Source organism: Zeus faber, assembly GCF_960531495.2.
Source record: "Zeus faber genome assembly, chromosome: 16".
Classification (NCBI taxonomy): domain Eukaryota; kingdom Metazoa; phylum Chordata; class Actinopteri; order Zeiformes; family Zeidae; genus Zeus; species Zeus faber.
Genome location: NC_137202.1, coordinates 29310512 through 29323537, shown reverse-complemented (window position 1 = coordinate 29323537; position 13026 = coordinate 29310512). Strand labels below are relative to the sequence as shown.

The following is a 13026-nucleotide window of genomic DNA, read 5'->3' as shown; positions in this document are numbered from 1 at the left end:
TTTAAAATGCTCCTGACTGGAAGGAATGATTATCAAACAGTGGTGGCTTTCACGGAAATATGTTGTGTGGGAGGGGCTTTTGCTGAGGGTGGCTATCGATTTGACCTTTGACCCTGAGCCCTTCAGTTAAACCCCTTTTGCGTTATGACTCGTTCACTGCACTTTTAGAAAGATGCGATGAATTTGGAAAGAAAATCAAATTGTTTAGTGGTCTGTACCCAGGTATTTAGAAGTAAACACACCCGTGGGTCGAACACAGTGAAGTCATTTAGCTGATGTTGTGTTATTGTCAAACTGGTCGGGTGGAGGTCTCCATCCAGTCGCTCTAAATCCCAGAAATGTAATGAAAGCTCCTTGAACTTGGAAAAATGGAACGGACGCTTTGAAGGTTTTGGGATTTATTTGTTCTTATTTTCATTTAGGATTTGCGTCCAGTAATCCATCACGTTTAAGTATCAATGTATATTCATTTGTATGGTCTTATTAGTTATAACAATAAAAAAATAGGACGTCGTACGTGTGACTAATTTTTCCTGCACGTCACAGGCTCCCGCATCATCAGCAGTGACGTCATGTGTTTTCACCACGAGATGGCGCTAATGAGCAGAATGACGACAGATTTAGAGCTGTCAGTCATGAGTAGTTATTGGTCTGATGTATGTGAGTGTGTATTTACACACATATATATATTTATATTAAAAAAGCAGAGCCTCCACCCATAGAGAACCTCCACACGCAGCCTCTTCACTGAATCCAGAGCCTCCACCCTGGAGCCTCTGGGTGGAGCCTCTGGGTGGAGCCTCTGGGTGGAGCCTCTGGGTGGAGGCTTTGGGTGGAGCCTCTGGGTGGAGGCTTCAGTCCTGATGCTGAAGCTGGAGTCGGGGCCCAGCCCTCTCGTCCAATCAGAAAAAAGGACTCCGTTTGTTGCCAGGCAGGACATCGCGGTCGCAGCCAATGGGAGGCTCCGCTCCGGGAAGGAGGCTGGCAGCGGAGGAGCAGCCGAGCGGCGGCGTCTGAGTCCCGGTGCAGAGCATCACGGAGCCTCCGTGGGAACCGAACACCCCGGTCCTCAAGATGCCGAACAAAACCAAGAAGGAGAAGGTAAGCCGCCGGGACCCCACCCCACCCACGGAGCGGGCTGCGAGGCGGGGTGTAGACTGTCTCCACGAAGCGTCCCCTAGCATGTTTAGCAGGCTACGGCCTCCCGGAGGCTCAGCCGGGCTAACGGAGCTAGCAGCTCCGCGGCAGGGGGAGGCTCCTCCAGCTCCGCGGCAGGGGGAGGCTCCTCCAGCTCCGCGGCAGGGGGAGGCTCCTCCAGCTCCGCGGCAGGGGGAGGCTCCTCCAGCTCCGCGGCAGGGGGAGGCTCCTCCAGCTCCACGCTCCGCGGCAGCAGCACACGCTGAACTCTGGAAGCCAAGTCAGACATTTTACAGCTAAACTGTGGGATCAGGTCCAGGAGGAAAAGCGCTGCGGTCAGACCGAGTCCAGCGCCCTGTTAACCCGGCTCTGTTAGGACTCCTGGAGCAATGTCAATAAGGGCTTGTTATTATTATTATTATCATTATTATTATTACTATTGTTATTTTTATCATTCATATTATTATTATCATTATTATGTTGTTGTTGTTGTTGTTGTCATTAGGACTCCTGTTGTTACTGTACATACAAGCCACATATTTTCATTACTTTACTGCCATCTCCATGATGCACATTCATTTACATCCTATTACCATGAAACTCTGCTGCTGTTCACTAGTTTTACTAGTTTTACTAGTTTTACTAGTCTTACTAGTCTTACTAGTCTAACTAGTTGTACTTTATTTAACCTGCCATATGGGACTCACTAGTTAGAACTAGTTAGCACGAGTTTGTTAACACTGGTTAGTTAACACTAGTTTACACAAGTTAGGTAAAACTGGTTAGTCAACACCAGTTAGTCAAAACTAGCTAGTCAGTACTAGTTAGATTGCACTAGTTAACACTGGTTGACACTAGATAGTTAGCCTTAGTAAACACTAGTTAACAGTAGTTAACACTAGTTTGTTAACACTAGTTTGTTAAAACTCGTTAACACTAGTTCACAGTAGTTAGTTAGCACTAGTTAACACTAGTTAGTTAACACTAGTTAACGTTACACTCCTACTATCTGCAGGTTTCCACATACAAGCATCGTCTCAAACATCCAATCAGAACTGTAAACACAGAACTGAACCTGGAAGGACAGTTCCTTCAGGTGAATCATGTCACAGATGATTTGAAACAGAGTGTGTGTGTGTGTGTGTGTGTGTGTGTGTGTGTGTGTGTGTGTGTGTGGACAGGAACCCACCAAATCGGGGAAAGGCAGCACCAAATCCAGCAACGCCAGCGGCACCAAAGATGTTGCAACTGACAATTCAGATGAGGTACGTGCATCGTTTTTAAGTTATTTTAACGTTCAATAATTATTACTGTGTTGTTCATTTCATATTTTGGGGAGAAGCTGGTTTTGGTATTAAGTAAAAGTCATCAAGTTAATCTATTCAATCCTTTGATTCAGCCTGTTTAAGTAGAGTAACGGTGGAGGTGATGAACCTGATTGGTCACTTGATGGGAGGGAGGGTGTACTACGACAGCGTGTTGTACATATACTGAAAGGTCTTACTCGTGTATTACTTTATATGGCACAGAATCTTATGAAGTCTATTGCACAAAGGAACGTTGGCACAAATAATCACAACCAAGGTCTTTACAGTACAGTGGGAAAGTTTTCAGACCCCAAACCTTTTTCTAAATGTTATGTTACAGCCTCCTTAAATGGACCCAATTGCCCCCTCGTCAATCTATACACGGTATCCCACCACGACGTTGCAAAAATAAGGTCTTTATTATTTTTTTGCAAATTTATACAAAACAACAACTGAAATATCACATTTACGTAAGTATTCAGACCCTTTATTCAGTACTTTGTAGCACCTTTGGCGGCAATGTCAGCCTCCAACCTTCCTGGGAATGATGCTCCAAGCTTGGCACACTTGGGGAAGGTGAACCTTGGCCCCGGTCGGTGGTCCTGAGTGCTCCGGAGCAGCTTTTCATCAAGGATCTCCCTCCATCTTGTGCCATCCATCTTTGCTGACTCGTCTCCCAGTCCCTGCCCCACAGCATGATGCTGCAACTACCATGCCTCATTGTAGGGATGGTAGGGGCAAGGTGATGAGCGGTGCCTGGTTTCCTCCATATGTGGTGCTCGGCATTCACGCCAAAGAGTTCCATCTTGGTTTCATCAGACCAGAGAATATTGTTTCTCATGGTTTGAGAGTCATTAGAGGGCCTTGTCTGCCTTTACTGAGGAGTGGCTTTTGTCTGGCCACTCAACCATCAAGGTCTGAATGGTGGAGTGCTGCCCAGGTGGTTGTCTTTCTGGAAGGTTCTCCCATCTCCGCAAAAGAACTCTGGTTCTCGGTCAGGGAGGTGACCAAGAACCCGATGGTCACTCTGAAAAAGACCCCTTTGTCTCTTATTGCTCAGTTTGGCGGGATGGCAAAATCTAGAAAGAGTGTTGGTGTTCCAAACTTTTTCCATTTATGAATGATGGAGGTCACTGCGTTCTTGGGGACCTTCAATGCTACAGACATGTTTTTTATATTCTTTCCCAGATCTGTGCCTGGGCATGTTAGCCTAGCATCGCTAGACTAATTTGCAAATGCGTATTACTCTGGAATCTCTCCGTAACCAATGGGCACAGACCAAATAGTCTCTGGACGCAATTGGATAGACCTACGAAAAAGTTTCCACATTGTGTTATGTCGGATTCGTGTGAATATCGCCATGCACGCACGGAATCTCCAGCCCTGACGCCTCCACCAAAGCCCCGAGTGAAACCAGGTGTTGTTGGACCATCGTCTGAGAACAGCCAGAGTCCAGCAGGGCCTGATGTCGAACCCCCTTGTACTCTTACCGGTACAGGTAGGCCCGGCAGACCAGCGACCCTAACCACCTGTCCAACCGCCGTCATGGGGCAGTCTTGGCCGGCATGGTCGTCTCACCTGCAGCTCCAGCACCCCTGCCCAGGTGTTAGAGCAGCTGTCTGTGGTCCCATGGCGATGCCGCCCTGGGAGCTAATGGGGGACAAAGAGCGGACAGAACCAGAAAGGAAGATAGCGTCCCCACAGGACCCGGCTAATAGGCGTCTGCCCTCCCCGGGGCCGGTGGGAGGGGAGCCGTGCGGGAGAGAAAAGGGGCGACCTGTGGCCCCAATGAGCCCTGCGGAACCAAGGCCATTCCCCTCAAGGCCATCGGGTGGGGCAGGGATCCGGCGGAACCCCGTGGGACCTGTGGGCGGACGCAGTGGGCCCCCGGACATTCTCCTCCGGGAAGGGCTGGGGACCTGGCTCTTAAATGGTGTTTTGAGGCAATATTGACGTGAACCCAGTTGGAGGAAAGTGTGAACATTTGATGTCAACATTTATCAGCCTTTTACCCAAAGCGTGGACAAAAGTTCAAGCACCTTTTGACTGTAAATGGCTGTTTTGGTAGAAACACAATGTTATATTCTGAGGGTTTGTGATGTTTTGACATCACATAGCATGAAATTGTCTTCCTGTTGGGAGCTAATCAGGATCCACTATGTTTATAACACGTCACCGGACCAGGCAATGTGACTTAGTTTGCTAATCTTCAAAATTTGATTTGAATTCACTGGTCCCATGGACGCCTTGGAGAGGTTCTTGGAAGCAGCTCTACAACGTTGAAAGCTGTCGTTCGGTGACGTGACGTATGTGAATGCAAATCCGGTTGAATTCAATGAGACGGTCCAGTGATGTGCACGGACAACAATTACCGACGTTTGTGGCTTCAAATCGATGGCTGAGACGATGAGCACATTCTGCATCTTTCATTTGGATGCAGGGACCAGTAAGAAGGAGGTTGGAAAGAAAACCTATACATTTGAAAACATAAATGTGTTGGTTGTGTGATTATGTGGGAGGCTCTGTGGAGGCTCACAACCAGCTTCTGTTTGAGTCTCTGTGTTACCGCTCAGAGCTCCGGCAGGTTGGAGCGGTTGTAAGTACAGTCGTAGATTCCAGACGGTGGTTCTGTCAGGAAGGCTGAGGGCCGGGGGGGATCCGCCCTCGTAAACAGTGCTCTGTCTGCCGTCCAGAGCTGGAACTTCTTCTTCGCTCTCCGCCTGTTAAGTGTCCTGTGGTGCCGCTCGGGGGCCGCTGGCTGAGCGGTCAGGCGGGCCCCCGCTCTTAGTCTCTGTTCTGTCGTTGGGTTCAGGGAACGTGGCGTGAGCGCCGCTGACTGGATTCACACGGGTTTGTACACGGCGTTTACTTCTCCTGTTCCGCTGGATGACACGTGAACTTTAGAGTTCATGAGGAGTTGCACACAAACACCCTGTTTCTACAACGTTGGAAGCGTAGCAGGAACCGTCAGCGTCTTGTGGACAATAATTTGTCTGTTTAGTTCAGTTCCGGTTTTTATTGTCCCTCAAAGGGAAACTTTGTTTGCAGCCCAGCAACACCGTCGCATCCATTTTCTCTACACCCTCCGAGAGAATGGCCGGTGGGACGCCAGACCACGGCACAAGTACCATTCACAGGCCACGTGGAGTGTCTTATTATCGGCCTTGTGTTTGGTGTGAAGACACGCACACACGGGGAGAACATGCAAACTCCAGGCGGACGGAGACCTGAGAGCAAACTCAGGCCAAGCTCTGCGTCGCGGCAGCCGAGCCACACCGTGTTCATTTAAACAGATCAAAACACGACTTGGAGCTTTGAACGGAACATAACTGTGCACTTGAAAACTTCAGGAGGTCACGTGACTTGTAAAAAAAAAAAAAAAGAAAAATGTTCACAGGCAAAGAAAAATATCCGCACACTGAAAAATGAAAGCTCCCCTATTTAAATAAGGGAGCTTTAGTTCTTCAGTGTTGGGGTGTTTTTCTTTGCTATGGTTAGGTTTTCTTACAGTAAACCTTTTGTTGCATCACATGTATAAGCAGGTCTCAGGTGCTCACTGAGCTACCAGGACATTGACCTGCAGCAGGTCCACCTAAAACCATAAAGGGACAGTTCTCTACACAGAATAGACCACCGGCTTGAAAAGTGGCTTTCTGAAACAAATCTTTAATTTGGATTAGATACGTTCTTGACTATGGACTCTTGGATTCGGTTGACCAAGATTCATTTAGAAGCGCGATGACACTCCTCCAGGTTTGTTGTTAAAGTTAACCAATCAAGGGGTGTCCCCGTGACTCAACCGGATAACTGCGCCTACGTTATAGGCAGAAGGCCTGCAGCGACCCGGGTTTGAGTCCAGCCTGCGCTCAGGTGCTTCGTGTTGCTCCCTCTCACTACTGCTCTCTACCATTAAAAAATAACTGCCCCTGCAAAAAAGGTATCCAATCAATGAGCCTCGCTAACAATACCAAGAATATAGTAAAAAGGTGTGAATAGAAACTGGTAGAAATCCCAGCCCACATCCTCCTCACTCCAGTGTACATGATGTTCTAAAAGCAAAAATCACTGAAATGAAGGAGCAACACAGAGGCCGGATAGGAAGCACAAGGAAGTGAAACAGCTACAAGGTGACTCACACTAGCCTACGAGAGGCATCCGATAACGTTTTTGAGGAATATGTTGGCGAATGAATAGTAAGAGGAGTGAGTACGGTGCTGTTTTCAATACTGTTCATAATGCACATGGGGACAGTCGTGTTGTATTGATTAGGGAACAGCGCAGAGTGCAGATCACTATTGATCAGGGCTATTTTGAGGGCAGCAGCAGTCATGTAACTCCAGACCAGAGCTGTACACACACACACACACACACACACACACACACACACACACACACACACACACACACACACACATATTTTTATTTTTATATATATATATATATATATATATATATATATATATATATATATATATATATATATTCAACCAATATGATACTGATACTAGTAGTTATTGGTAAATAAGTTATTAGTAGTTGGTAATCAAGGAGACTTGGACCAATAGTCAGAGTTAACTATCACACATCTCTCCCGCACTGTAGAAAAGTGAGATTTACTTTATTATTGATTTTACTTTATTTACTTGACATTGTCGCTTTTCATGATAATCAGTCTCTACACTGGAACACACACACACACACACACACACACACACACACACACACACACACACACACACACACAGAAACAACAATCACCTCATGTGTGGAATGAATGTGCATTGGCTCAATAGGCGTCCATGAGCATTGATCAGTGTGAACGTATGTTTATAAAGTGTGTGTGTGTGTGTGTGTGTGTGTGTGTGTGTGTGTGTGTGTGTGTGTGTGTGTGTGTGTGTGTGTGTGTGTGTGTGTGTGTGTGTGTGTGTGTGTGTGTGTGTGTGTGTGCAGGCCCAGCAGCAGAGTGCCAGTAAGCGGCCCAGTAACAGCACCCCACCCCCGACCCAGCTTAATAAGATCAAATACTCTGGTGGGCCGCAGATCGTTAAGAAGGAGCGACGTCAGAGCTCCTCCCGCTTCAACCTGTCAAAGAACCGAGAGCTGAAGAAGCTGCCATCGCTCAAAGGTACGTTACACTACTGTTACACTACACGAGGCCTGTTCAGCTGTGTGGGACCCGTGCATGAATATACAGTAGGTTGGCCCTTTGAAGAGGATGGGTTGGCAACAAATTGAAAAAAGCAAAACAAAAAACATTACAAAACTTGGACCATTGGTTCAAAACTAAACATGACTAAATGTCGTCCAATCAAAATATGCAGTTTTCCCTGTCGTGCTGTAGTCCTGTCGTGCTGTAGTCCTGATGTGGTGTAGTCCTGTAGTCCTATCGTCCTGTAGTCCTGTCGTCTTGTCATGCTGTAGTGCTGTCATGCCGTAGTCCTGTCGTCTTGTCATGCTGTAGTGCTGTCATGCCGTAGTCCTGTCGTCATTTCATTTATATCTGCACAAAGTAGTTAAATGTATATGTTAACCTTTGTTCAGTGTAGTTGTCATTGTTTTAGCTCTCTCTATTCTGAGTACGTACATAAGGGGGGGGGGTCAAATTACTTGTATGTATACATATACTTGGCCAATAAAGCTGATTCCGATTGCTATGCAGAAGCAGTTGAAAACAATATGAGAGAATAACATCCAACAATGCATTTTCCTTTTCATTGTTTAAGTAGTCTTGCTATTTCAACAAAAAAATAAATTGTTGGAAACCCAACAGCCCAGAAAACACTGGTAGTACACGCTGGTAGTACGACACTCTCTATACTGTGCTGCAGTGTCCCACGCTCACTTACTACAAGCTCAAATGTTAGTGCAGGCTTCACTGACTGAATGGAGCTGGAGCTGCAGGTCACATCACACTGTTCTGTTCCATTCATCACAAGCTGCGGGGGTGTGTGCACGTGTCCAGGTTCTATTGAAAGCAGGTCACTGTGTGTTCCATCTTTACTGCCCTCATGGCCAGGAGGAGGAGGAGGAGTTGACTGTTTATTGTGGAATCTCTTGTGAGATTGAATGGAATTCTCAGTTTCGTTAAATAGTGGTTCCCACTTAAAAACACATTCAACAGGAATGGTCGTATTAGATATAAGGTTATTAATGGTTGTGTGATATTATTGATGTCTTGATGATTTTGAACATTCTTGTTCTATAAAGGACAAAAAAAGATGCTTAGGCTTAACGGTAGCTATACTGTATTTGGGGTCATGGTTGCCTTGATTGACAGGTCTCTATAGGTTGCCGTGTCTCCTTCTTCCTTTGACTGTCTGATGGTTCACTCTCCATCTCACCAAGACTCTGCCCGCTACCCAAATGTATACAATTCTGGCTCCATCCTACCAAGATGGGAGCAAGCGTGAACCCAAACTAGAGGCTTCCAATCGCCTCCCTCACCAACCGGGGATGGCACGCCCTGTTTTTTGTTTTGCTTGTCTTTGAAATAGTGGTCTGTCTGTCGAGACCAATGTCACATGTTGGAGCTCCACGGCGGGGAATTCTGAGTTGAAATCTCAATAGAGCAATAGAGCAATAGAGCTGTGTTGTACAGTGCAGGGGCCTGATGGGGATGATCCACATGAAGCTGCTGAACGGGCCCTGGGACCTGCACTGTCACGTGACCGTGCTGCTGAAAGGCCAGGGCCTCGTGTTGCCCCACCGCTGTTGTTTTGATCTGACGGTCAAGCCGAGCCACAAGACATCACCCGATGGGAGTGACCTGGGAGCGCTGCTTCCATTACACCACTCTACTTTAAGGCAATTCTGAGGCATTTGTGCTTGACTTGAGCGTTTCACGTAACACAGCTTTCACAGGTTGCACTGGAAGGAGGCGAGGAGCCACAGTCAACATCAGTCATTAGAGATGGTTTCACACGTGTCATGCTAAAGCAGCGAGGGGCTAGAAAACAGTTTGATAACCACATTTAAAGTGCTCTGTATTTGACTGGTATAAAAATGAGCGAAAGGATGATTAATCGTGTGCCACACCTTGTCAACAGAAAGACTGACCTGATGAAAGAAGGGGAATGAAAGATTACATTTGTTTACAATTCACTTCTTTTGGACATTTGAGAGTACCTGGAGAAATCCTACACAATCATAATGTTTACAAACTAACAAAACTTAATCATTTCTACGTTCAGATTGAAGTCATCTCCAGTTCACACACTGATAATGTTTGTAGGGTTCAAAATACAATTCAAGTTCAACTTTATTGCCATTATGCTGCGCAACAAAAACACAACAATAACCTGATGGTGCAAAAAGACAAGAACAGAAAGGTGTAAAGCAAAGCTAAAGAGACAGAAGAGCAATGAATCCAGCAAATAATCTCTTGAACTTGAACTTGAACTTGAAATATAAATATCAAGATATTAGTCAGGATTTTGCACAAACTATAGTACATGTAATAATAATCATAATCATGTTATAACTCACTGTATTATTTAGATAGCTGCATAAGTGTCGGGGACGGTAGCTCAGGCGGTAGAGCTGGTGGTCTAGTAATCTAAAGGTTGCTGGTTGGATCCCAGGCTCCTCCTGCTAGCATGCTGTAGTGTCCTTGAGCAAGACACTTAACCCCTCATTGCTCCTGATGGCTGCGTCCATCAGTGTTTGAATAATTGTAAGTCGCTTTGGATAAAAGCGTCTGATCAATGAAATGTAATGTAAGTGTCAAAGTTACCATAGCAGTTAAATTTGGGTGTGATTGCAGTGACACTGTTAATTGTCAACTCTAATAGAGTTGTGTGTTTATGTTCGTATGTGAACAGGTCTCCCTCGCAAAATAAATGATAATCCCAAACATGACTAATAACCTTAATTATTAATCAACATTAGCCCGACTATCGTGGAATCATCACTGATGGAATATTGAAGTTGTATACTTTGCCTCCTTTCCAACACCGGGCTCAGGCGTGTACACAGAGGATCTGTTTCCATTCACGTCTCCAAAAGTAAAAGTCCTTTGCCCCGCCCCCCGACAGATGCCCCGTCCATCGACCGTGAGGAGCTGTTCGTGCAGAAGCTGCGTCAGTGCTGCGTGCTGTTCGACTTCGTCAGCGACCCGCTGAGCGACCTCAAGTACAAGGAGGTGAAGAGGGCGGGGCTTAACGAGATGGTGGAGTACATCACACACAACAGCGACGTGGTGACGGAGATCATCTACCCTGAGGCCGTGATCATGGTGAGCACGCGCGCACGTACACACACACACACACACACGCACACACGCACACACAGGCGTTACTCTAGTGCTGTAGTAAAGCTGTAGGTGTAGCCTCCTAATTCTGTGTGTCCAGTTTTCCATCAACCTTTTTCGGACCCTGCCCCCCTCCTCCAACCCCACGGGAGCGGAGTTTGACCCAGAGGAGGACGAGCCCACCCTGGAGGCAGCGTGGCCGCACCTCCAGGTAGCCACACAGTATTATGATGAATATTATATTTTTTTATTCATTTAAATATTTAAGGTTTAACCACAAACTGACTGCCATGTCTTCTAAGTCATGTCTTCTGTCTCTCTCTCTCTCTCTCTCTCTCTCTCTCTCTCCCCCCCCCCCCAGCTTGTGTATGAGTTCTTCCTGCGTTTCCTGGAGTCTCCAGACTTCCAGCCCAACGTCGCTAAGAAATACATAGATCAAAAGTTTGTCCTCTCGGTAAGCTGCGACCTCTGACCTCTGAAAATCCAATATCTTAGCAATCAGCAAAATTCCTTTCGTTCCACAACGGCGACCCCCCAAAAAAGTCCAACATCAGTGAACCTTGTGACCTGTCACCGTGTCTGTTCAGCTGCTGGAGCTGTTTGACAGCGAGGACCCGAGGGAGAGGGACTTCCTGAAGACCATCCTCCACCGCATCTACGGGAAGTTCCTGGGTCTCCGAGCGTACATCCGACGCCAGATCAACAACATCTTCTACAGGTCACACACACACACACACACACACACAGCCTTCCGTTAAGGCTTAGTTGAGGTTTAGTTAAATCTATAGTCTGCTCCGCTCCCTTCTGCAGGTTTATCTACGAGACAGAGCATCATAATGGCATCGCAGAACTACTGGAGATACTGGGAAGGTAACACACACAAACCTGGGCTCTTACCAGGTCCTTGAAGTGCTTGAATTTTGTCGTCAGAAATTTAAGTACGGGAATACCTTGAAAATACCCCTTTTGTGCTGAAGTGCTTGAAAGGTCCTTGAAGAAAATGCGATAATTGAAAGGCTGTGATATTTCCCCCCATTTTGTTATTGAAATTATAACGTTATAAAATAAATTCCAGAACCGCCTTTTCCAACATGGATGATGCAGGGAAATGTCAATTTAATCCAGCACGATTAGAATTAGATACTTATAATAGTAAATGACAATGAGATTAATAATAGTTATATATTGATAATAGAAATACTATGTATATAAATAATAGACAAGAAGACCAAGATATATTCTATTTTAATTAATAAAGAACAAAATGAAATTCAAGGACTTGGAAGTACTTTCCAAGCACTCTTTTTTCATTTTCAAGGACTTCACACAAAGCAAATATAATCCATCTCTCCCTCCCTCTCAGTATAATCAATGGCTTCGCTCTCCCTCTAAAAGAAGAACATAAGATGTTCCTGATCCGTGTTCTGCTCCCGCTCCACAAGGTCAAATCCCTCAGCGTCTACCACCCACAGGTCAGAGGTCACACACCCACACATAAAAGCTTGTCTGTATTTCATTGTGTTGTCTGCCGCTCTCTCTCAATTCAATTCAATTGATCTTTATTTCATGACAGTTATGACAACAGTATTTCCAAAGCTAGAAGGCAGGTAGCACTCAACAGGTCGGTCTCTCTCTCTGTCTCTCTCTCTCTCTCTCTCTCTCTCTCTCTCCAGTTAGCCTACTGTGTGGTCCAGTTCTTGGAGAAGGACAGCAGTCTGACGGAGCCAGTGAGTGTTTGGCTGTAGTTTCCGTTGTATTTGGTGAAGCTCTCAGCCGTTTTTTGTTTTTTTTTGTTTTTGTTTTTGGTGAATTAAATCCAGCGGTCGTCTTCCTCCTTGGCTGCAGGTGATCATGGGCCTGCTCAAGTTCTGGCCCAAGACCCACAGTCCCAAAGAGGTGATGTTCCTCAACGAGCTGGAGGAGATCCTGGACGTCATCGAGCCCTCGGAGTTCGTCAAGGTCCAGGAGCCGCTCTTCAGACAGCTGGCCAAGTGCGTCTCCAGCCCACACTTCCAGGTAACGCGGCCAGAAGGTGGTGAGCGCAGAACCCAGCGGCGAGGGAGAGAGACGGAGGATTTCCTCACCTTATGGTTGTGAAATCACTTTGGGGAAATGTTTAGCCAGTCGTTTGTTCTTGATCAAGTTCTTTGAAAGGATACTGTGTGCTGTACACTGCAAACAGCTGAGACAAACAGAACATGTGACACAAACCTAAGAGGAGGAGGATGAGGGCGTGGCCTGGTGCCGGTGCTGCTGAGGGAGGAGAAGCTGCCGGCCGCCAGCGTGACGGTGGGCCACGCGGCTGCAGAGAGAATACATTAATAATCATAGACA

At 46.4% G+C, this 13026-nt stretch overlaps 1 protein-coding gene across 2 annotated transcripts in view; it reads left to right on the top strand.

Moving 5' to 3' along the window:
* The first annotated feature begins 967 nt into the window (after window positions 1–967).
* The window catches only part of ppp2r5d (protein phosphatase 2, regulatory subunit B', delta), a 17740-nt gene continuing 5681 nt past the window's right edge, over window positions 968–13026 (top strand). For both annotated transcript variants that reach the window (XM_080016750.1, XM_080016749.1), the window contains exons 1-11: window positions 968–1101; window positions 2319–2402; window positions 7395–7569; window positions 10478–10677; window positions 10793–10903; window positions 11054–11146; window positions 11280–11410; window positions 11503–11562; window positions 12056–12164; window positions 12366–12419; window positions 12538–12708. In XM_080016750.1, coding sequence (XP_079872876.1) covers window positions 1075–1101; window positions 2319–2402; window positions 7395–7569; window positions 10478–10677; window positions 10793–10903; window positions 11054–11146; window positions 11280–11410; window positions 11503–11562; window positions 12056–12164; window positions 12366–12419; window positions 12538–12708 — 1215 coding nt within the window. In that variant the 5' untranslated portion in view covers window positions 968–1074. The remainder of the gene's footprint in view (window positions 1102–2318; window positions 2403–7394; window positions 7570–10477; window positions 10678–10792; window positions 10904–11053; window positions 11147–11279; window positions 11411–11502; window positions 11563–12055; window positions 12165–12365; window positions 12420–12537; window positions 12709–13026) is intronic.